The sequence below is a fragment of the Tachysurus fulvidraco genome, chromosome 25 (genome assembly GCF_022655615.1).
Source record: "Tachysurus fulvidraco isolate hzauxx_2018 chromosome 25, HZAU_PFXX_2.0, whole genome shotgun sequence".
Lineage (NCBI taxonomy): Eukaryota > Metazoa > Chordata > Actinopteri > Siluriformes > Bagridae > Tachysurus > Tachysurus fulvidraco.
This window is the reverse complement of record NC_062542.1, coordinates 11,130,164-11,156,259: the sequence shown is the minus strand read 5'-3', so window position 1 is coordinate 11,156,259 and position 26,096 is coordinate 11,130,164. Positions and strand designations below refer to the sequence as shown.

The 26,096-nt window shown below is 38.0% G+C and overlaps 1 protein-coding gene across 1 annotated transcript in view; it reads right to left on the bottom strand.

Annotated features, from left to right (window-relative positions):
- LOC113657805 (contactin-associated protein-like 2) overlaps positions 1-26,096 on the bottom strand; it is a 214,651-nt gene that overhangs the window by 1,666 nt on the left and 186,889 nt on the right. The window contains exons 16-21 of the mRNA XM_027169891.2: positions 25,264-25,434; positions 23,808-24,026; positions 19,140-19,376; positions 9,789-10,022; positions 6,971-7,104; positions 4,066-4,159 (exon numbers count right to left, since the gene is read on the bottom strand). Coding sequence (XP_027025692.2) covers positions 4,066-4,159; positions 6,971-7,104; positions 9,789-10,022; positions 19,140-19,376; positions 23,808-24,026; positions 25,264-25,434 — 1,089 coding nt within the window. The remainder of the gene's footprint in view (positions 1-4,065; positions 4,160-6,970; positions 7,105-9,788; positions 10,023-19,139; positions 19,377-23,807; positions 24,027-25,263; positions 25,435-26,096) is intronic.

The following is a 26,096-nucleotide window of genomic DNA, read 5'->3' as shown; positions in this document are numbered from 1 at the left end:
ATGTGTATTTTTATACGTTTTATAACATTTTAGCAGAGCTGTACTTTACAAATATTAATAAAAAAAATTCATACTTTTTTCTAGAAAATTACATTTTACTCATTGCATTTTCATTTATATCTATAAAGAAATACACACAACACACACCGGCCACTTTAACAGGAACACTTGTTCACCTGCTCACATGCAATTATCCAGTCTGGGACAGCATTGTAAAAACACACAGATGCAAGAAGCACTGCATGTAATATTTACATCAAACTTTGCATGATGTTTTCCTTCACTTGTCCCGTAGCCTCAGAATCCTATTCATGGCTGTTACTGTTGACATTGCATTTCTGCATCGAAATATTACGTATCTTGAGATGCCTTTCTGATAAACAGGGCTGCAGAGCGTGTACGTTATTCGTCTTATATAAGAGACGGTTACGTATGAATACCTCAAGAGATCGGCTGTTTCTAAAATACTTAAACCAGCTCAGCTCACAATAACATCCATGCCATAGACAAAGTCACTGAGATCACAGCTGTCCCCATTCTGTTGTTTAATGTGAAGAAACTTTGATTTTATTCATTGTGCTACTGCAAAATAATTAGCTGAATCACTTGGAGCTAATAAGGGAAAGAATGAAATTAGAAAATTATACTCTTCTGACACAAAGCTTTCTGATAAAACATTAGCAAAAGAATTACACCCTTTATCGATTGACCAAAAAAAAAAAAAAAAAAGGCAGTGAACGCTATTCCTTAGAGGCATACAGTACTTGTTAGTGGGATGGTTATTGCAGTGGCTGTTAAAGAAAAGCGAGAGATGAGGCGGAGAACAGACAAGGGTATAGGGTTACTCCTGTAACTGAAGGATTGGGGCAGAAGGCTGTGACCAGTGGGGTCAGCATGGTAACAAAAGAAAGCTAATTCCATGGGTGGATAAAGGACCAGCGTGACACTGAATCCCCTGCATATACAACATACACTAACCTGACACACCCCTGTCTGTCCATTATCTAAACTGACAGTATACTGTATTTGTGAGAGTATTTATATTTAAAAATAAATATAAAATGAGTGAGAGACTGAGATAGGTTGGTCAGAAGGACATATGGTGAGAAGAAGAAGAGGAAAAAGAGACATGAAACACAAACTGTAAAGGAATTAAATCTTAAATAACATGACAAGGGATGATATTTACACATTTTCCAATAATTGTATCACACAGTCACCAGAGTGCAGGGCATCATCATCAGTGTGATCTCACACACACACACACACACACACACACACACACACACACACACACACACACACACACACACACACACACACACACACACACACACGTCAGCAAAAATGACTGTACAGAAATAAAATGCACACACACACACACACACACACACACACACACACACACACACACACACACACACACACACACACACACACACACACACGTACACAACATAATGATCACAATATTGATCATTATATATCACACAGCTATAGCATCACTACTGTTACTTACACTAATAAAATACTGATTTTACTTGATGAAATGGTGAATCTAGAGTGCAGTGTCTCCTCGTGTCCTGTTCCGGAATATCTGTGCGTGTGTGTCTGTCCATGCATTAGTATCTTATTTACACGGTGAGTAGGGGCAAAACCTGGCCAATGGATGCAACTACTGCATGGATCTGGAGTCACATTGGCTTACCAATGATATAGGAAAGGTACAATGCCAATAAATACATTGTTATTTCTACAGTCAGGGCATACACATGGATGTGCCAACTTAAAAACCATACGTATAATGTAAGTAGTAACTACTGTGTCAGCAGCCATTTAAGCTTTATATGTTTTCCCCACAATAAAGAGACTTTAAAACAGAGGAGTTTGCACTTTGCATAGCTTTAAAAAGAATAAAATAGAGAGGCTGTTGAGGAAACAATTGCCCTCCTTCCTTCTCAATTGCATTCATTTACTGTAAACCTTTCAGAGCTGCTGTTACAGAAAATATTTGGATTTGAATTCTAAGATGTTAAAATTCAAATGTGGCTGTATGAAAATATTATATATTAAATATTTGAAAAGTTTTATGATCCTCTAGGCCTGATTTGAAAAAGGCACTAATTTACTATATACAGTTATAAAGGCAAATAAACCACACACACACACACACACACACACACACACACACACACACACACACACACACACACACACACACACACACGCGTGCGCACACACACTTTGGGATTATTAGAGCAGGAATATTTTACTTCTGAGCCCGAGATCAAGGGTAAATTATGTAAATCATTAAAACACAACAATATATGCTTCACTGACTCAGCCATGACTGTGAAGGTCAGTAAACACAGTCTTTCAAAAATGTTTTCCTTGTGTGTTTCAAGAAGACAGAATACATTCCCTAACAAACCCTGACTCAGTTCTGTTCGTCACACTGAACGTAGCTAAAAGGAAGTTCTGTTCTTGTTACTTTAGTCCAGTGGCGCCCCCAGAAACCTTTAATAGGGGTGGCCAGAGGAGGCCACAGCAAGTCTTTGGGCGGCACCAAAAAACTAACAAACAAAAAAATCAGTGTAGTGTGTGTTATACTTGTTTAGTTTTGTTTCTGGTTACTGTAACAATGTCATTACTCATCTTTTTTGGTGGCTGCAGCGTGTGCTTCATTTTATCTATCTATCTATCTATCTATCTATCTATCTATCTATCTATCTATCTATCTATCTATCTATCTATCTATCTATCTATCTATCTATCTATCTATCTATCTATCACTTCATAATTATTGTGAATTTTCATTATTCATTCAAATTCAAATTCATACTAGGGGTGGCCACAGGGGTGGCCAGACTTGATACAGGGGTGGCCATGGCCACCACTGGCCACCGCTTGGGGGCGCCCCTGCTTTAGTCTTAAAGCACATATGAAAACAGCACGTGCTGCTGAGAAAAGAACCCCACAATGCAGCTATAAATACTAAATACTTTCCTCACATGTAGATTCCTTAAAAGAATCAAACAAAGATGTACTAATTTTCAATTTTCAGTTTTCTTCTAGCATGCCTGTGTAAAGTTGGATATTCTTATCTGAATTATAAGTCAGATTTTCTGACTCCCAAAATGCCTCACTTTGGTACATCTCTGTTCACAATCGTCGGACTTCTGATGACACTTATCTGTTTCCAGTCACACACACACACACACACACACACACACACACACACACACACACACACACACACACACACACACACACACACACACACACACACACACACACACACACACACACACACACTCACACACACACACACACTCACACACACACTCACACACACATACACACACATACACACACACACACACACGTCCAACATCCAACATTATCTGCTTCAGTTGAAACCCGTCTGCCTCAAGGTTTGATACGTTATGCATACTGACATGCTTTTCTGTTCATTGTGGTTGTAAAGACGTGTCATACGAGTTATTATATAGTTTGGACTAGTCTGGCCATATTCCTCTAACCTCTCTCATTAACAAGATTTGAACTATTCTATTCTATTCATGCAGTACTGCTGTTCACCTGATGTTTTTTATGGGAGATTTTTTTTTACTGTAGTGAAAAGCAGTAACCAACCCCACCCCCACCCCCCCACCCCACACACACACACAACTACCACCACCACCACCACACACACACACACACACACACACACACACACACACACACACACACACACACACACACACACACACACACACACACAATTAATCCAGGCCATTTCCCTCGGCGAGCTTTCAGTAATACGACAGATAACATCCAGACAGGTTAAAGGCCAAAATGCTACACTACACATCACAGGGCAGAATAACACACTCAGAGGAAAGTGCTATCTGCCCTTAATAAATGAAGCTTACAGAATGATATCATACTTTGCTTTACTTGTCTGTGTGGTTAAGGTTTCAGGTTTGACCTAAACGACACCAGCCACTAGTACATTAGTATAGTATAATTGTGCCCTTTATTATAGGAAGAGAAAACACTTACCGTAGACCTTTCCTAGGAAGAGGGTTTTGACCAGAGTGAACTGAGTGTCAGATGCTTCAGGCAAGGTGTAGCTGACTGAAGGATAGTGATCCAGCTAGAGGGAGCAATGAGGTAAATCCATCTTAGCATTTGTGGAAATACTGTACAATAAGGTCCATAAACAAGGAATAAGATGCTTTGTTACAGCCTTATTCCATAATAGATTAAATTCATAATTTTCCACAAAATTCTAAAAACAATACCTCATAATGACAACATGAAAGAGTTTTGTTTCAAATCATTGCAAATTTAATTAAAAAAGAAGAAGGAAAAAACCCCTAAGTATTTACATCCTTTGCTCAATACTTTGTTGAAGCACCGTTGACAGTAATTACAGCCTCAAGTATTTTAAAGAATGATGCTCTCGTTGCCACTACATTATCATCTTGGCTGTGTGCTTAGTGTCGTTGTTCTTTTGGAAGTTGAACCCTTTCCTCAGTGCCCTGGAGCGGGTTTTCATTAAGGAGGTCTCCGTACATTGCTGCATTCATCTTTGCCTTGATCCTGTCTAGTCTCCCAGTTCCTGCCACTGAAAAACATCCCCACAGCATTATGCTGCCACCACCATGCTTAACTGTAGGGATGATATTGACCAGGTGATGAGCGGTACCTGGTTTCCTACAGACATGACGCTTGCTATTCAGGCCAAAGGGTTAAATTTTTTGTTTCATCAGACCAGAGAATTTTGTTCACGCTACCTTACAAGCCTGATTGGTGGAGTGCTGCAGAGATGGTTGTTCTTCTGGAAGGTATTTCTCTCTCAACAGAGAAACACTGGAGCTCTGCCAGAGTGACCATAGGGTTTTTGGTCCGCTCCCTGACTAAGGCCCTTCTCCTCCGACCGTTTGTCTGGGCGGCTCGTCTCGGGTGGTTCCAAACTTCTACCCATTACGAATTATGAAGGCTTTTGTGCTCACTGGGACCTTCAATGCTGTAGATTTTTTTCTGTACCCTTCCTCAGATCTGTGCTTCAATACCATCCTGTCTTGGAGATCTACAGACAACTCCCTGGACATTATGGCTTGGTTTGTGCTCTGACAATCACTGTTGACTGCGTTGATTATTTTTTGTTGCAAAGTGTTTTGTTCCTTTAATTGTCCAATGATTATCATTTTTATGTCATACATTTTATCCTCATGTTATGACATTTAATATTATTGCTAATTAAATGTAACAGCATAAGGTTAATATGGCAAAAAAAACTGTAAATCATAAAAGTGCCAAGTGACACTGGAGACTCCATAAATGTTTAAGTTGTAGTAACTTGCACCACTGCATTGTTGATTATTTTTCTATAACAATTGGCCTGTTGTGTTAAAATGTATTTTTGTACCTATCAATTAATAATAATTCATAATTGTAAAGAATATTGTTACTTGAATTATTAATGAAGACTATTTTCATTATAAAGGGTTTGATGTAAATGTTTGTAGATTCAGGCAGTTTGGAACCCACCTTTTCATCAGTGGTATGAAACGTGTTTGTTTGCATTAATAATTTACAATTTTATACTCATTTTGTATTTATGAATAATTGAGGGTTAAAGGCCTTGCTCAGGGTCCCAGTGGTGTCAGTTTGGTGGACCTGGGATTTGAACTCACAGCCTTCTTTTCAGTAGTCCAATACCTTAAACACCAAGCTACCACATCATCCAATAGGTTATAGGTCCTAAAATCACTTCTAAAGTCATTTTCATGTGCCAGAGTTTTTCATCTTGTTTTATATAAAACAATTAATTAATGAAGGATAAGTATTGATAGTTTCATATTTGTGGCCCTTATAATAAAATGTTGCCTCTGTAGGCCACTGCAGTCAAAAAGAGAGAAACAACTGAAGTAAGGATTGCAGTTTTTACCTTATAAACATATACATTTTCATACATTTTAAAAAAACTTTAACGATTGTGTTAAAAAATGGGAAAAACTAAATATGAATTATTCCACACAATCCTCAGATGACATTCGCAAAGATGTTTTTGTATGTAATACATCAACTATTAAGCTGTATTAAGTTACTACTACACAGTGCTGAACTCGCCTTCAAACTCGTTTGAAAGTCTGTCTCTAGTGGCAGACATGCAGAAGTTCATATTGCTCTGTCCCAGGTCTCCATCTGCAGCAGCAACACAACTCTTACTAGGATCAAACCTCTTTCACAGAAATTACACTGTACTGTACATATACTGTAGCCATCCCATCTATCCATTCTGGACACCACTTATCCTAATGGCTAACAGGGAACTTAGCGCCTATGCCAGGAGATTCGGGGCACATAGCAGGCACACCCTGAACAGGATGCCAGTCTATCACAGGGCACAAGCATACACACACAACAGACAATGTGGAGACACAATTCAGTCTACAGTGCTAACAGGGCCACCAGGCCCCCACTGCATATTTAATGTGCTTTTAATGTGAGGTCCTAAATAAAATTACTGAAGCAGCACACTTTGAAGAACTGTGGCAGTGTATGGTGGGGTTCTTATGAAAGTATCCAATCAAGATTGTATTCCTGCCCTCACCCCAATATTCAGTACAATTCCTGGAGCTACTGAGTGACTTTCAGAATCCAGCTCTTTGTGCCTCAACTCAAGGACTTTACTTATAATTGGTTTAAGCTCATTCAACTTTCCCAGAGCAAACTACTGTACTTGCCAGGTCTAGGACAGATATGATCAGCAAGCAGCTTCAATCTTTATAAGAGCCAGCCAGTTTTAATGATTCCTGCTAATGAATCATAAATAAACTATGCCTTGGGGTACAGACGCATAGCCCAGATTTATTTTAACATTCTAAATTACATTTCAAAGTGTTATTAACTTTCATCGTGAAGTAGTCAGTTGAACCATTTTAATTTTTACTCTCACCTGCACTTTGATTTCTCGCTCTTTCCGAGTCAGGTTGACATAATGTGGCTGTCCATTGGCTAAATTGCGTTGGTCAAGATCAATGGTAAAAGGTTCATGCAGACCTCCGAGGTTATAACGCAGCTGCAGGGTACCTAACGGAAAAAGAGTAACAAACACAGAATGCTATGAGAGACCAATATGTGTAATGTGGAAAAACAATTTCCAGGTATGCCAGATCACACAAAATATCAAGATGTTTCACATCCAGCTTGCTCATTAGGGATAGGGATAGATTGTTTGTGATATTAGCCCCATAGGGATGGGGCTAACATGCTCTGGTCCATGTAGGAGGAGCTAATTTCCGGGCCAGAAAAATGTACAGTAAATAGAACCCTGAAACTGGTGAAATTAATTCAAAAAATGTTTTAGATCTATCAAACTTTTAGGACATCTCCTGCACAAAGTCATACAGATGTACAGATTTTTGAAAGGACTTGGATCCAGACTCGGATTGGTCCATTCCAAATCAAATATTTGATCTTCTTCTTCTGAAACTGTACTTTTGTTAAATGGATTTGCGCTTTAATCATTATCTTACTGGCCTGCAGGTTTTGTTCCTACCACATATTGTAGATCGGAGTTTAGACGTTTCCAAATAGAGTAGAAGTAGTATTTGATGCTATAGGTATGAAGTTTTGGGTGCACGACTTCCTGGTCTTAGGGGTACAGTATAACTCAGTGGTAGAGCATTTGAGTGCATGCCAAGAGGTCCTTTGTTCAAGTCCAGGTGACCCCTTCCTGCCTTTCTTCATAACACCTTTAAGACGTTTACCCTTTACACCATGTATACACCCATGGAATTAATCCACGGGATAAGGGTTATTGTCTATACACTCACTGTAAACCTTTTTTTTTTAAAGAACATTTGAGCGTCACACTAGATAAGGGAATCTACCATCTAACCAGACCATTTTATATTTATTTAGATGGGATTGTATGATATTCCTACAGCTAATGTGGCCATTGATCTCATGGCAGCATCGATGATAATTTTCCTGTCTTGTCCTCTTGACAGTTTTAAAGGGATATTCTGTTCTTGGTAATGCCACTGTGACCAGGATGTCCTGATGGCCTTTTTGGTCTTCCATGGTACATCTAATGTTTTGTAAATACTTATGAACTTCTCATTGATTGATATCTTAGAAGCTTGGATCCCACACATTGTTTGCTGATTGTGTTTTGAACAGTCAGATAAAACCAAGATGTCATGAAGATGCTACAGAAACATCTTTATTTGGCTGTAATCACTTGATAACCGGTGTAACATATTACTTTCTAACATGAATCTGAATGTAGGTCATGGTTATGCTGAAACAGCAATTGACCAAAGAAGTCTTTATTTTGTCACATACTGTATACATTCTTTAGTTTTATATCCTAACTTTGGTGATTGGGGTCAGAGTGCCTGTATGAGCCAGAATACAGCACCACCCCTGGAGTAGAGAGGCTTAAGGGCCTTGCTCAATGGTGGCTACTCACTTCTGTTTCTGCATTCACTTTTTTTTATTTGCAACACTGGTTTCCACAAGTTCTGCTATCTGTGTACTTCTTTGTCATGCGTGTCTTGTTTGTCACCTTTGCCTTCCACATACTTGCTCATAGTCTGTATGTTTTGATATTTTGGTGTGTATTTTTACAACACACAATAAAAGTCTGCACTTGCATCCGCTGCCACTACATAACCGTAACATTCTAAGCACAGTCACCTGCCTCATTAGTAAAGGTGTAAGCACTGATGAAAGCAGGGTCTTTTTTCTTTAGCATCAATTAATGACCCTTTATTTGTATATTTGTGTACATTGTTGCATCGTCTTCTTATATTGTTTAATTTTGCACGGAACACTGTATGATTAAAACAGGTGTCTTTTTCCATAATATTCTATCAGTTTCCTTAATGGAATATATGCACTTCCTGACACTGTGACACTGGGGCAAGTTGTGGCCTAATGGTTAGAGAGTCTGACTCGTAATCCTAAGGTTGTGGGTTTGAGTCTCGGGCCTTGAGCAAGGCACCGAACCCCCCAATTGCTCCCCGGGCACCGCAGCATAAATGGCTGCCCACTGCTCCGGGTGTGTGTTCACAGTGTGTGTGTTCACTGCTGTGTGTGTGCACTATGGATTGGTTAAATGCAGAGAACGAATTCTGAGTATGGGTCACCATACTTAGCCGTATGTCACGTCACTTTATAACTTTCACACACACACAGCCACACACACACACCCATACCCACACACACACACACACACACACGATTGTGCCCTGAAGAGCATCCCTCAGAGCAAATTAATTAATGAACCAGAACCCACTGATGCATGAGTGAATGAGTGTGACAAACAAATCGGGGGACAACAAGAGACCACATACTAAGATTGCCATTAAACCTTATATAACTCTGTTTTTTGAATTGGGGCACGGTGGCTTAGTGGTTAGCTCGTTTGCCTCACACATCCAGGGTTTGGGGTTTGATTCCCGCTGCCGCCTTGTGTGTGTGGAGTTTGCATGTTCTCCCCGTGCCTCGGGGGTTTCCTCCGGGTACTCCGGTTTCCTCCCCTGGTCCAAAGACATGCATGGTAGGTTGATAGACATCTCTGGAAAATTGTCCGTAGTGTGTGAGTGAATGAGAGTGTGGTTCAGGTTCCTGACCTAATAAATAAATACATTTTGCTGAGACACTCAGATTGAAGTCGTATTTATTAAACTAAATGTCTTGTTCACTTTAAGTGTCGGCCTTTCTGAATATCCGCCTTTAGATATTGTCATTCAGTAATGTCATACCGTTGTGCCTCAACACCAGTGCCATGTAATCACGGCTCCATGAGCTGATATACAGGAGGATGCTGGGAGTGTTGGATGTGCTGAAACTGAAGGTCACAACTTCTTGGTTCAGGTTCTTGTCCATCAGCTGTGAACGGCTCAGGTCTTTCCCGTCTATGCTGGATGGAGCAGCTGTCAGCTCAGGCATCAGGTTATAGCGGACGAGAGTTCCTGCCTCAAAGAAAGCACCCACATCTGCACAACAAACACACATATATTCTTTGAATTATTGCTCAAATTTTTGATCCTTTTTGTCAAAGTAGATATGCCTTGGCTGAGATGTTGCTGGAAGTCAGATTCCAGTGTACAGAATATAATTTAAGAGACAAATTATTGCACTAAATTAATGACAGTTCTAAAATACATTAACCATCATCTGTCTTAGATGTAGACAATTAAAACGTTTTATTACGTTTTATATTCTCACAAACTTTCTCTTTCTTCCACCAGGGGGCAGTATCTGCATTTCAGCATTCCAGCTTCTCTTCTTTCACTCCTGTCTTCCTCTAAAGACAATTAACTCCATAAACTCATCATGCTGTTATCATGGTTAGGAAAACACAGGTTTCTGGACTGAGGTGAAAACAGTTTCGTAGAAAGCTAATCATTTTCCCGGTGTATCTTCATGTGCTCATTGTAGTGCATGTTTTATACTGGTTTTTAGATTTGTAATTGAACTGATAAGAACAGCTTATCAGTTCAAGCCAGTCTGGTACAGACTGAAATCTATTAAGAAATAACCATAATCCATCCTGAACTATCTAATATGCTCAGGTGGCTTTTCAAATTGAATAAAATAAAAGTTCTAGTTTTCTAACAAGGATATTAATTAAAATGAATTATTGATTATTTTCATATAACAGCACATCAATACAACAACAGTATTACAGGCAACACGATGCAATTTTTTTCCTTCCTAGAAAATGATGATAATTTTACCCACATTTATTTACCTTTAACTTGGATTCATCGGTTCTTGCTAATTTTAGACCCATTTCAAAACTTCCTTTTCTTTCCAAAATATTGGAAAAAGTTGTTTTAAATCAATTATTAGCCTTTCTAGACTTGCATGGCTTGCAAGAGTTGTACCAATCTGGTTTTAAATCACTTCACAGCACGGAAACGGCCCTGTTAAAAGTTTATAATGATTTATTATATACTATATTGGCCACCAACGCAGGTAACTATGCTGTTCTTATGGTATTAGATCTTACTGCTGCGTTTGACACCATAGATCACAATATACTGATCTCTCACCTTGAGCATTGTGTTGGTATAAAGGGTGCGTTACAATGGTTTAAATCTTATCTGGGTGAAAGAACTTTCTTTGTAGGTCTTGGGGAATTTGTGTCTTCTACTGCATCTCTTGTATGTGGAGTCCCTCAGGGTTGCATTCTTGGACCGATTTTATTTTCTTTATATATATTACCTTTAGGGTTCATTTTTAGGAAACATGGTATCTCATTTCACTGTTATGCAGATGACTTGCAACTCTATCTACCTTTGAAACGTAAGGATGCAAACTCTGTGTCACCTTTGCTGAGATGTCTTAAAGATATTAAAGCCTGGATGTCCTCCAACTTCTTAAAGTTTAATGAAGATAAAACTGAAATCATTTTATTTCGACCTGGTGGTATCATTAATACTCCTGATGTAGATCTGGGTGACTTAAAGTCATTTGTGATGTCTGTTGTAAAAAACCTCCGGGTTTAAACTAGAAACAGATTAATTTGGTAGTTAAATCGTGTTTTTATCAGTTAAGGCAATTATCTAAAGTTAAGTCATTTGTATCTTTTACTGATTTTGAGAGGGTCAACCATGCTTTTATATCATCCCGCCTGGACTATTGTAATAGTCTCTATGTAGGCATTGGTGAGGCATCTCTAACACGTTTGCAGAGGGTACAAAATGCAGCTGCACTTTTATTAACGGGGACACGCAAACGAGAACACATTACACCTATATTGGCTTCCCTTCATTGGTTGCCCATTCATTTTAGAATTGATTTCAAGATTTTACTTTTAGTTTTTAAATCATTAAATAACTTTGGTCCTAAATATCTCTCAGATCTATTAAAGTCATATGGTCCATCCAGAGCACTTAGTTCTGCTGTGCAACTGCTTTTAGTATCCCCCAATCCAAGGTTAAAGAGCAGAGGTGACCGTGCCTTTGCAGTAGCGGCCCCCAAGCTCTGGAATAATGTGCCTTTGTACATTAGGCAGGCTCCTTCACTTGCTGTTTTTAAATCACATTTAAAAACATATTTGTATGGTGCAGCATACAACACAGTATAAGAGTTACCTGTTAGGAGTTCTTTTTTTATGTGTGTTATTAAGTATTATTGTATTTATTGAATTTTATATTGTTTTTGATTATTATTATTATTATTATTATTATTATTATTATTATTATTATTATTATTTTATGCTTTTTAGTTCTATTGTTTATTTTATTTTGTTTGTACAGCACTTTGGTATAAATAAATTTTTATTTGATTTGATTTGATTTAATAGCTATGGATTGTCCGCAAACCAAATTATAGTAGTAATTAAGGTATAACAACTACAAAGTGCTTAGTGCAAAGTGCTTAGCATACCACCCCGCTACTGCGATCCCTCCACTGGCTTCCGGTAGCTGCACACATCCGATTCAAAACACTGATGCTGGCCTACAAAGCCAAAAATGGACCAGCTCCCTCTTACCTCAAAGCCCTCATCATTCCTCGCACTGCACCCCGCAACCTCCGATCTACCAGCACTGCTCGACTGGTTCCACCATCTCTCAGGGTAAGAGGCAAGTATACTACAAGACTCTTCTTTGTTCTGGCACCAAGGTGGTGGAATGAACTTCCCCTGGAGGTCCGGACAGCTGAGTCACTGACTATTTTCAAGCGGTGGTTGAAGACCTACTTATTCAGGAAACACTTCAACTAGCACTTCTTTCCCTATCTTTTGCATAAAAAAAAAAACAAAACAAAAAAAAAACAACTTTGACACTTTTTCATTGTAACTTTGAACAAATGTTTTAAACTCATGGTATCTTAAGTATGTAACCTAGTGAACCAGCATTAATGTATACAATGTTAGAGATTTAAGCACTTATGTACATCGCTCTGGATAAGGGCATCTGCCAAATGCTGTAAATGTAAATGTAAATGTAAATGTAGTTTACCAGTCTCTTGTGTTTCTCCTTTTTAAGGAGAGCCAAAAATTGCAGCTTGTCACATTACTGAGAAACCGCAAAGCTCTCAGCCCTGAACACTTTCTTCTTTCAGTAAACATAGAGCTTTAAACGTTCAAGCTTTACCTTTGACTGTCTCAAAACCTTGACACTAGAAACAAACAATGTTAAATAAACATCTCAACAAAGCCACACCGTATCAACAAAGGCACACTTTTTAAGCCCATTTACATGGAACTCCCTGTGAATTAGCTGTTAATATTCACTCTAGCATAATATAATACAATAGAAATTCTCATTTGTACAATTTATGAGCCTATACTCAATCTTACCCAGATATAGTGCAGAAAAAATATGTAAACAGTGCACGCAGTTATAAAGTGGAATAGTGGGAGATATTACACATAATTCAGTATTAAAAATTATTAACATAAATACGGCTAGAGCTGCATTTACAGAACATGACCCTTCTGACCAATCAGAATCCAGCAGTGTTTAACTGCAGTGTATAATGGTTAATGTCTGCCGGAAGATAATGATTTCTAATGTGTGAGCCCTGTTGTGGCCTAACTATCTGAAAACCAACAGAAACACATTATTCATATGTGCCTCTTGGGAAGAAGTAAACACATAGCCCTCTATAGATTGATTACAAAGATTAATGAACAAATGCATGGATGTCATGGAGGAGAAATAAAAGCAAGAAAGGAACTGATTCAGGTAAGCTGGAACAGAGAGGACCATGGGAAATTACGAGAAGTAATAAGGTAAATTTGCACAAGGGAGACATCCAGATAAACATTTGTGACTTGGTGTAACCTGCACTCTCTGTCTCTTATGTGCTAAAAGGACAAGAGAGAAAGATAATATTGTAATTATAATTTATTGGTGGAAGCAGTGAGAGAATTAGGCCTCATAGCAGAGCCTCTTAAACAGGAACACAGGTGATCAGGAAGGAAATGAACAATTACTGATACTTATATGATTGACTTTGGGCTGTGAAATGAATTATGAGAGTGTTACAATTTATCATCCATTAAGGGACCTAAGTAGGTGAATTAAGACCAGGCGTGAATGAAATTTATTAGGTAGTAAGAGCCACATTGGTGATGAGGAAAATCTTTCTCTATATGCAGTACACTTCATTCATTCATTCATTCATTCATTCATTCATTCATTCATTCATTCATTCATTGAACCATCCATTCATTTATTCATTCGTCTTCATTTAGCACTTCATCCTGATAATAGTTGTGGGAAACTCTAAAGATACTGAGATTGTTTCAGTTAATTTTCCACATATGTGACAGACAAATAAAATGGCCAGAGTGTTCTGAAAACTGTTCTGATAGTCCCAATCCAACCAGTACATCCATTTTCTGTACCGTTTTGTATTGTCCTGGGAAAGGTGGAGCCTATCCCAGTGAACAAAGGACACCACGGATGGGGTACAAAGCCATTACAGGGCACAATCACACACTAGTTGCTAATCTTCCTACAACACCTAAGGGGGGAGGAAACACCTAAAGCACAAGGAGAACACACAGGTAAGAGGCAGGAATAACCTCCAACCCTGGAGGTGGAAACCACTAAGCCACTGTGCCTCCACACTCCCAATCCTAAGTGCCATATTAGTTTCTGTACAGTAGGTAACAGACCTACAGAAATAATGTTGTGTCAGTACAGACGGAAAAGGCACTATTCCATATTTCTGGTGCCAAATATTCCAGTATTTTGTGTAGTTGTGAATGTTTTTTGTTTCTACAAATAAATGTAGATATGTAGATTCTTCCATGAAAAGTAAAAAAAAAAAACATTTTTTGAATGAAAGAAAAAGACTCATGTGAGGAAATTTTCCCAATGAACAAATAGATTCAAAGCTGCTAAACTAAATGCCGTTGGATTGGGAGAGAAATATGGTACTGGTCCCCAGTAGCTTAGTACCTCTAACATTCAGACTAACAAAGAGGCAGTAAAGGCTTAAAGTATTCATTATTGACTCTAATCCTGATGGAGAACAGATGGAACCGTGGCTAAAATCGAACTGTGCACTCATTGCAATTCCAGGCTGTTGATGAGTGATGCTGGCAGGACAATAGCACTAAGCTGACACAGAGCCTTCAAATGACGGGGATTTTATAAATGAAAGAGTACAGGACACACGATCAGGTTCTTGTGGTTGTGTGTATGCCAGGCTGATAGTAAGTAAACAAATAAATGTATTTATACCACAGCAAAGCACAGCTGAATTCTCAAACCCCAAATCTTGTTGATTTTGATTAATTTTCTATAAGAGCAGCTCTCAACAATGCTGGCTGCAATTCAAATCACATGACTAACAGGGACCTGTATGGCAGATGCTCAACACAATCTACAAAAAAAAAAAAAAAAAAAAACTAAAAATAAACACAAATTTTTCTTTCTGAACGCAGTTCTGAACGGGTTTCCCAGGCTCAGGCCCAGGGGCCTCAGGAGCTCTGAAAATCGACGAAATAACCTACACAGTAACTTTGGACACGTCACGTCCAGAGTAAGTTTTTAGTCTTGTCTTGTGCTTTGGGAGATAAATCCTCTGTTAGCATTCAATATGGAGCCTGCAGAACTGAGGAAAAATAAAAATACAAAACTGCAGCACTATTAGAAGCTGCAAGGGGCCAATCAGCGGAGCCCAAAAAGAAATACACCAGGACCACTCTTTCAAAATAATAAATAAAAGATTAATAAGACTAATAAAGACTAATGTGGTAGTTACTAAAGTTGTAATTCTTGAGGAACCTGCAACTTTTTAAGCATATTAATTTTTTTTAAATTTTGTTTTGTTTCTTATTTATTATTGTATTTTCCTTGGTGGTTCAGCAGCAGGATCTCACGCTCACAATTGCCAGGTTTGATTTCCAGGCAGGGAACTAACCAAGCTACCAAGTGGTTAACTACCAGTGCTGGTCCCACAGCTAGATAAAACGGAAGGGTTGCATCAAGAAAGGAATCTGACATAAAACCTGGGCCAAATCAAAAAATATGCAGATTGGATGACTTCAATGTTGCACTACGGTGACCCAGAACAGGGAGCATCTGAAAGTCAACAATGTTATTTATTATTGTATTTTGCTCTTATCAGACAGAAGGTTATTCCTGTTTACACCACTGCCTGCATCTAATGTTTTAGACATGAGTAACACCATTTTTAGCAGTGTTTCAGCACAGAGATGTACATACTTTGTATGTATGTAATGGTGGTCTGTAGAAAAGTAAATACTGCAGGTTGTTTCAATGTTCAAGATTTATAGAGGCAAAGGAAATGGGGCATAAACCATATTTGATTCATAGACCTAAAATTTTAATAAATGCAATTTAATTATTGTACTTGTTAATGGGGACAAAATGAGAAGGTAAGCCTCTAAGGTGTCCGTGTCCAGCGGCACATTTGAGCTTAATGTTAAAAGACACCGTCTCACAAGCACTCCCACTGTTCTGTGCTTCTCCTAATCATCACCCAAACAAGTCCTAGTTTCTGTGCACCTCATTGTCATGCTTAAGATGATGTCATGTCTTCCAAAGCCTTTCTCATAATCTGTCTTTTTGCTGCTTTGTTTCGTATTTTCTGTTTTGTTGTTCTCTTTATATTTTCTACAACAAAAGCCGCTACATCTGCCACCTCTACAAATCCCTGTCAAGTGTCAGTGCTTTTAATTTTTCTGTGCTGAGAAAGTTTTCAGGACTTACGACTTTGCTCTTTCGGGTTTCATGGTAACAAGTTGTGTTTTCTGTGATATTGCATTTGAGAGAGAGAGAGAGAGAGAGAGAGAGAGAGAGAGAGATAGTAAAGACAGGCAATGAGAAAACTGCTTATAGATATAATGTGATAACAGGCAATCTAACTTGTATATACTACATGACATGTGACTATAAAGAAATAAAAAACAATTGTCATCCTTCAGTTATATAATCCCTTGTTGTGTTACCAACACTCAAAGTCTCCAGAAATTCACAGGTATGTTACTGTATTGCATTGTAAATATGTCTAATAGTACACTGTGTGTACTCACTATGTATGAGCACATTGCATCTTTTCCACATTTTCCGCATTTGCACATTTCAACTGGTACTAAGCATTTTGCACATTTTTTAACCTGTTTGTAAATTGTTCTACTTTCTGTTCTTAACTACTGTATGTAAATGGTTCTGCAATTTCTGGAGCTCACTCCCAAGAATTTCACTCACCATGGCACATGTGCTGTGGTGATGTGACAATAAAGGTGACTTGACTTGACTTGACTTGTAGTAAATGAAAAATAAATAATAAAAAAATCAACACTGGGCTGCTCGGTTGGAATCAGTTGTTGCTTGGTAATTTCCTTTCATTTTAATATTAAATGTAAATCACATATATTGCATCATCACATAGAACTCATTCATCCAAACTACCTCGGGTCACGGGGAGCCTGTGCCTATCTCAGGCGTCATCGGGCATCATGGCAGGATACACCCTGGACCCAACCCATCGCAGGGCACACACACACACACACACTCACACACTACGGACAATTTTCCAGAGATGCCAATCAACCTACCATGCATGTCTGTGGACTGGGGGAGGAAACCAGAGTACCCGGAGGAAACCCCGAGGCACGGGGAGAACATGCAAACTCCGCACACACAAGGTGGAGGCGGGAATCGAACCCCGACCCTGGAGCTGTGAGGCGAACGTGCTACCCACTAAGCCACCGTGCCCACATAGAACTATTCAGCTAAATAAACCGACACAGTCCCGTACAAAAATTCCATCATTCAGTTACATTTAGCGTTTCGTTGATTACGGTGAATTTTTTAGGCATAACCATTATTACCTATTATTTGAAAAAATGATGGCAAAATTGCTAATGCTAATGCCAATGCTACTATAAACGTAAAGAATCAAGCGTAGGATCTGATGTTACAGTTGAAACACATAATAGTTCTTCACTAAAGAATTTCTTCCAATGGTTGTTCAAACGGTGATACCTTATGTAGGTTGGTTCATTATTTAAAATGTATAATTAAATATGGATTTTGCTTATTTACATTTAGTCTTTCACTGATTTCATTCCATTTTTAGGCATCAACATTTTTACCTATTATTTGAATACCAAAAAATGCTAATGCTAAAGCTACTATAAACATAAAGATATTATATAATTCATTCAGGAAAGAGCTTTATTCTTTCTGTCATTCTCACAAAGAAGTCAACCAGACAAGCTGATTTAACAAATCTCTACTCTAATAAAATGGAAAATAATAAGAAAACAATTAAATTAAAATATTAAACTGAAAGCATAAATCATGAAATCAATTAGTGTTTTTCGGTCCTACAAATACAGTGTACTATTTCCATCAAAACGACGTATTAACACCTATTATCTTAATTGAGCAGATGGAGAAGAATAATTTGCACGATTTCTGTTGCTCTTCTTATTTCTTAATGACATAATTATTTACCTGCTTTAGCTCTCAGAAAAAAAGAATGGTTTTGGCAGAGTGTGAACTGCATACAGTTACTGGCTTTACACAATATTTCTCTCCTCTGTGTGATTTATATTTGGAAAAGATGCCCGTGAAGCTAACAAAGCAAGACTCCACAGTTTGCGCTCATTGTGTGCAGACCATCTGCCACCTGCCACTGCACCTTAGTGCAAAATGGGGAAAGTGCTTGTGTGCCGATTTTTTTAAACTACACTTAATTTTGTGACTTTTTGAACAATCTCATGCATTTGTATCCTAGTGTCTGCATTTGGCACAGATTGTTGTGTTGTTTTACGTGAACGATTGAACATGATGGCTTTCACAGCAGGTTGTAACAAAGGACTCTGGTCTACATAATTCATTACTAAAATATCTTGTAGAAATATAATTAGTTTATTTTTTAAGGCCATTTCTAAGTGTCCCAAAAATATGTCTATTTTTTACTAACCAAGTTAAAACTCTCAAAAATACAGACATGTACAAGCATATATTATTGTAGCACAATTAAAGCTACATATAGTGTAATGAGACATTAACATTAATATGTTAGAAGTAACTGAATTAAGTACAAATTAAAAAACTGCTCTTGTGATATATGGACATTTCTGAACTAAAGAAAAGTTAAAAGCTGACCTTTGGTACAGAAAGGTCCTTCGTAAGCTGTTCCGCTGCAGTCACATGAGTAGCCATTGTATTTCTCCACACACTTTCCTCCATTGCGACAGTACATCCCGAAACTGGTGCAGTGACCTGAACATCCAGGTTCGACTCCAGGAGTCACTTTCGCTCTGTCCTCCAAGTCAAGGGTGACGCCGTTCATCTTTAAGGAGCGGATACATCCGAGGAAGCCTCTCTGCCCTCCTGCTGCACCTTGACAATTATCACAAAAGCAACTGAAGTTATGTTTCATCAGGACACTGTATAGAAATATTCACATAGAAGAGCTTAGGATAACTGTCCAGTTTAATTATGCTACAAGTGTAATGATGAGAATTAAACAGCAAGTGCTTGAAATGAGAAACACAGTGTACAGGAGCTGAAACCACCTAAATGTAATGAGCAAATAATTGAATATCATAGATTCCAGAGAAATTAAATTCAAACAGTATTCATGCTCCGATTGGGGAGAAAAGAATTAGTCTCAGATGTCCGGCTCACAGTAATGTACAAGCACTTTTACATGACAGAAAACTGCCCATTAGCCTAGAAAATCCAGACAGCGCTGAGAAGACTTTATAAAAGACCGGACAAGACACAGTCATTTTGAACCAAATAATTAAAACGATGACAAAGCTGTGAGGAAAGTCAGACAACGAATAAGAAACGAATCAGTTACGGTTGTTAAATTCTCTTACTTTTATCAGCCAAAGCATTGTGGCTCCTTTGGCAGTCTCGCTCTCTCTCTCTCTCTCTCTCTCTCTCTCTCTCTCTCTCTCTCTCTCTCTCTCTCTCTCTCTCTCTCTCTCTCTCTCTCTCTCTCTCTTATTTTTTTTTACACACACATTGCAGCCTAAAGGAAAACAAGCCTGGACTACATATTAAGTGTTCACCATCTACTGGACTACTGGAATCAATTAGCAGTGGACTTGGCAGTGATTTAAATGTGCTGTGTATGGATGTGTGCTTGTGTAGTGTGAGACTTCTTAGGCATTTATTTATGCCTCCTTAATAAAGTTATTGAGGTCCAAAAAAGCATTACAGTATTATTATAAAGGGTTGATGTTCCATCACACACACACACACACACACACACACACACACACACACACACACACACACACACACACACACACACACACACACACACACACACACACACACACACACACACACACACACACACACACACACAGCTCCAGGTTAGTTTCTGTTATTAGTAATTACATACACAGATGCTTCAGTCCCATTACTAAGACTGATGTTGACATCAAGTTTCTCTTCAATATGAGATGGTAATTAAATCTGCTTCATAAGATTGAAAGCCATGACGTGAAATTTCTCTTGTTGCAATTTAAGCATATCAGAAAGGGATTTTTCTGGCTCCTTTAATGACTCTGTTTAGAAATAATAACTGATTAAAGTATTTAGATGTCTAATTTAAATTGAGATATTATTATTATTATTATTATTATTATTATTATTATTATTATTATTATTATTATTATTATTATTATTATTATTTATTCATAATTGATTTCTTGAATCAGTCTATATTATGACTAGTATATAATTTCCAGGAGCTCACCCTAATATGTTAAACATTCATTCGTTTGAAATCTGCCTGCACCCAACTGTATGATTGCACAGTAACAATTTCTGACTTTCTGCATCGTCTCACAGCAAACATGGCAGATCAGATCAGTTCTGCTCTCATGAGAACCAAGGAATTGTTGTTAGGAGGAAAAAAGATGGAGAATGTTACTAAAGCCTTTGTAGAAGCACTGGGAAATCTATTTATAAGAAAGTGAAAAAAAATATATCACACAACCTAGACACTACCAAGGCCGAGTGCTTGGACAAGAAAGGCAATTGTCAGATAAGTGTCCAAGAGTCCAGCTAGAACACTAAAGAGGTTACAAAGCTCATGGGCTGAAATAGGAGAGCCTGTGCAGACATCAACAGTATCATCAGCTACTGTATCTATGGAAGAGTGACCAGAAGGAAGGCAATTCTGTGAAGAAAAGCCATGTTAGAAAATCTGTGAGCTCTGGAAAAAGATTTTCCCAGTCTGGTTTATTGAAGCCAAATTATAAAGCAATTTGGTGTACGCCAAATACAATGGGAATAAAAATAAACATAAAGACTATTAACAGTTTTTTTTATCATGCAGCAAAACAACAATAATTACATGGATTTATGTGCAAAGAAATGATCAGCCTAAAGTAATTTGCCTGAAGTAAACAGCTAAACAGTGAGATAAATCCCACCTTTAATAAATGAGAAAACTAGATGCATATGAAAATCTTTAGCTCTGCAGGATCTCACCTAAACTGAGCCAGGCAAATTAAAGCTTGAAAATATTCTCTTAAGGAAAATGATGTTAAGTATTTTAGCCTTTTCAAGAATTAAAGTCTATTCATTGAATTAAACATATATTCTTGTTCTCGATTTGATGCTGCTGCTTTAACCCCTTTATGCCTCGGCCCCCTTTTGCAGGTTTTTCACCTACATGACCTACCCAACAAAAAGTGGTAGAGCTCCCACATACTTTGACACACAGGGGAAAGAAGAGATTCTCTAGTTTCAGAAACTAGTTTCAGATTGATTCTAGGCCTTACTGGCACAAAGTTACAGAGGCTAGAATGGAAGGTTTTCATTTCCGCCTGGGTTGTTTACCTGATAAACTGATTAATCTTATAATATATAGGTAATACATTCTTCTAATCTGGAAACTGAGACAACATTTTCAGAAGCTCTGACTGGTCCACAACGAGACTGTGATACGCAAATGGGTCGATTAACGTTACCTGCTTCCGTACATGACTGAGTCAAGTAGATATTTTTTAATATATTCAATTCTGATCAAATGTAGAAGTTCTGTTTCCCGAACACTGCATCATTTTTCTTCGGGATTTGAAAGTAATTTGCTGTGCTAGTGCTTGACATGGGAGAGCAATTACTCTGCAAACTTTCCTAATGTGCTTTAGAGTCATTTGTTTAAGAGAATGTGCTGAGAACAAAACAAGCAAAAGAAGGTAGTTGTTCTTTTTCAAGGATAATTACTTTGTAATAGACTCAGCGTACTCAAAGTTTCACAGTTTTAACAGCACTTTTTGAACCTTTTTTAAGCTAGTTTAGTTTTTTGTGTGCGCTTGCTGACTCCTGCTCCATTTTCCAATCAGAACGAAAGAGTTACTCTCACCCATTAGGTTGCTCTCCCGGCGCTGACGTAAAGATGCGGTCAGTCAGATTTAAGAAAATTATTGCTTATAGCTTACTTAAAAATATAGTATACATATGTATAATATGATGCAGAGTGAGTGTGATCAATTCAGGTAGTATTAATGAAAACCAGTTACACTGAGAAATCTCTGAGGGTTTTGAGAGAATGAGGATTTTGACACTGATGGGAACGAGTGTATAAATACAACTATAGTATTAACTTTGTATGCACTGTTGCAAAACACCAGCATGGGTTCGATTCTCAGCACAGGTGTGAGCTTGGTGTTTGTTTTTATTCAAGGCTTTGTAAATACTCTCATGAATAACATTAGATGCACAAAAACTAATTGTATTAATGTTAGCCATTTCAATCATGTGGAGCAGATGTACATGTTTGAATTAAAGAAATTCAACGAGGTTTTGTTTGGTGCCATTACTTGATATCTACCTACCAAGAACACCTGGAGTAAAGCACTATTGATAGCTTCTAACATTATATAAACATTTTCTGTTAAAAACATTTCTGTTAAAATAACTCAATATCTCGAGGAACCTGATGGAAGATGAGGTTGAATATAATCTAATTTCGATACAAAAACCCCCCTCACATTTCTGTGCTGGATCTCTTGGCTGTGTTTACAATGCTCCGGTCAATCATGTAGAGGTGGTGTGAGGTGGTGTGAGGTGGTGGGTAGCTCAGTGGTTACAGAGTAAGACCACTGCATGGAAAGCTGTGAGTTCAAATCCCAGCACCACCAAGCTGCCACTGCTGGAACCCTGAACAAAGCCCTCAGTCCCCCAACTGCACAGGTGTATAAATGAGATAACTGTAATTGTTAATTTCCGACATACTTCAAGGGGCTATTCATTCCAACCTATTTTCACTGCTTAGAAACACAAACTTCACCAGATATTTTTGACTGGTCTAAAGTAATGATCTAAAGTAACGAGTTAAGCTATCTACAGTAATTCGGGCTCTCTAATTGCTGCAGTAGAAGCCCAATCAGACCTCAAATTAGTCTACAAAATGGCCTTTGTATTCAAACATCATAAAATGTTCAATCCCTGGTTTATTGTCAATCTATGAAAAAAATGGTCTGAATTAAGACTTTAAAGATGATTCAAAAATTCAGAAGGAAGGAGTGATTTAAGATCTGTCTAAAAGTGTCTCCAAGTTAGGATCTTGCAGAAAATACAGAATACAACAATCTCGTATGCTTAAACATAAAATGTTGGATTTAATTTTTTAAATAGGTACGAACTAGAAGTGTGAACCAGACAAAGGCAATTTACATAATCTGAATTCGGAGGCCAGAAATTAGTTTTATGTACAGTATAAAGGCCAGGTATAGAGGAGGTCCAGTTTCTGAAAGAATACATTAATGAATGTGTGTGTGTGTGTGTGTGTGTGTGTCTTACCCACATACAGCTGACTGTAGAGCTCTAGGCGTGTATGTCCTTGTGCAGGTGCATCTCGAACCTCCCTGTACTGCAGATCCAGTTGCAGCACAGCCTCTTTAACATTCCTCTCTGCGCTAATGTGATGCCACTGGTCATCATTTAGTGGCATTGGTGAGTGGACCTTCAGATGCACTGGCCCATTCCCCACATCGAACGAGAAGGAAACCACAGTTGGTGCTGAAAGTGATGTAAGAAAACACAAACTTACTGACAATTGTTTAGTTTCATTCACATAGCTAATAGACTAATAGAATTTTAGTCTCATACTATAACAAGACAAGGCCAAGTCTAGTTCAAGTTTTATCAGCACAGTTCTGAATACAAATGTATGATGTGCAGACAGTGATGTCTGTCTCCTGACTCATGGTATTCTTAATCTTGTGCCATATTCTATCAGTATTGATGTAATCATTGATATAGACTTTAAAGTACTTTTGAGTGTCGCTCTGGTTTACAGAGTCTGCCAAATGCCACATATGTAAATGTAAATGTCTTATGGATGTGTATGTGTGTGCGAATGCTTGCACAGCATATACAGCACATCTGTATCTATCAGGATATATTTGCATCCAAACAAAAAGTTCTGGAAATGTCTGAGAGTTGTTTATACTATACCAACCACCAACTTCACTGTTGCAGCAGTTTTGTGTATCCACTCATACACTCACTATCCACTTTATCAGCAGCACCTGTACACCTGCTGGTTCCTGTAGTAATTATCTAGTTAGCCAATCATGTAGCAACAGTGCATTGCCTTTAATTATGTAAATACAGGTTAAGAGCTCGAGGTAATGTTCTTGGCTGAATCATTCACCAGAATGGGGAAAATAAATGTGACTGCGGTGACTCTGACTATTGCATGGTTGTTTGTAACAGGCAGGATTATTTGATTATTTCATAAACTGCTGATTTCCTGGAATGGATTTTCTCCATAAAAAGTCTGTAGAGTAGAGTACACAGAATGATGTGAAAACCCTCCAGTGAGCAACAGGTTTTTGAAATAAAAGCTAATAGCTACTATAACTCAAATTGCCCTGTTTTAGAAAGCAGAAAAGGGGATGTGGTAGCCTAGTGGTTAAAGTGCTGGTCTACTACTTTGAAAGGTTGTGAGTTTGAATCCCAGGTTCAACAGGCTGCAACTACTGGGCCCCTGAGCAAGGCCCTTAACCCTCAATTGCTCAGTTGCATAAAAAGGAGATTAAAAATGTAAGTGGCTCTGGATAAGGGTGTCTGCTATATGCTGTAAATGAGGCCACATTTGGGTCCTAGAAATTGGCAAAGGCTCAGCTGAAGATAGCAAAAAACCTCACCTGATATTTTTCCTATATTTACTGTTGAGTTTCTAAGAAGTGAAGCTTCAGCAAGGCACAGTAATGTGTGTGTGTATATGTGTGTGTGTAAGAAACAGACTCACATTTTAGCTCCAGGCAGATAAAATCTGTGTTGCCCAAATTCTCCAAGAAAACTCCATGAGGTGCAGAGGTCTTAAAGTAGAATGAAATATCAGCACTTATTTCTCCTTGGAAAGTAGAAAAATGCAGGTAGGAGAATGGTGTGGTGAAGGACGCTGCATTCCAGTAACTACCTGCAAAATTACAGATGGAAAATCAAGTTGTGGATTTTTCTCTTGCTTCCTTGTCTGTGGATTAATTCCTGAATATGTGCACAGAAGATTCAGTACTAAATAACATTCAGGAAAAACATGAGCCAAATATGAATAAAAACAGTTCATACTATAATCCTTAAAAATGAGGTTAATTTAATTTAGCAGGTGTTTTACTCTAAAAAAAAAAAGTGTACGGTGGCCGAGAAGTGCAAAACACATTAACAAATCCGAAAACGCATTAACAAATCCAAAAACACATTAACAAATCCGAAAACGCATTAACAAATCCAAAAACACATTAACAAATCCGAAAACAAATGAACAAATCCGAAAACAAATGAACAAATCCAAAAACGCATTAACAAATCCGAAAACAAATTAACAAATCCGAAAAGACAACGACAATTCAGACAACCCGGAAACGGTAGGTATCGTTTTTGAATAGAATCTTACCGATCATTGGACAAGACACCTGTCACTCAAGATATACAGGTATGGAATCTTATGTGTAATGTGTAAAATTCAATGGAGTTTAATGGAAACTTACCGATCACTGGACAAGCCACCTGGCATTCAAGATATACAGGTGAATGAAAGGTGTCTTGTCCAATGATCGGTAAGTTTCCATTCACAAACTATAC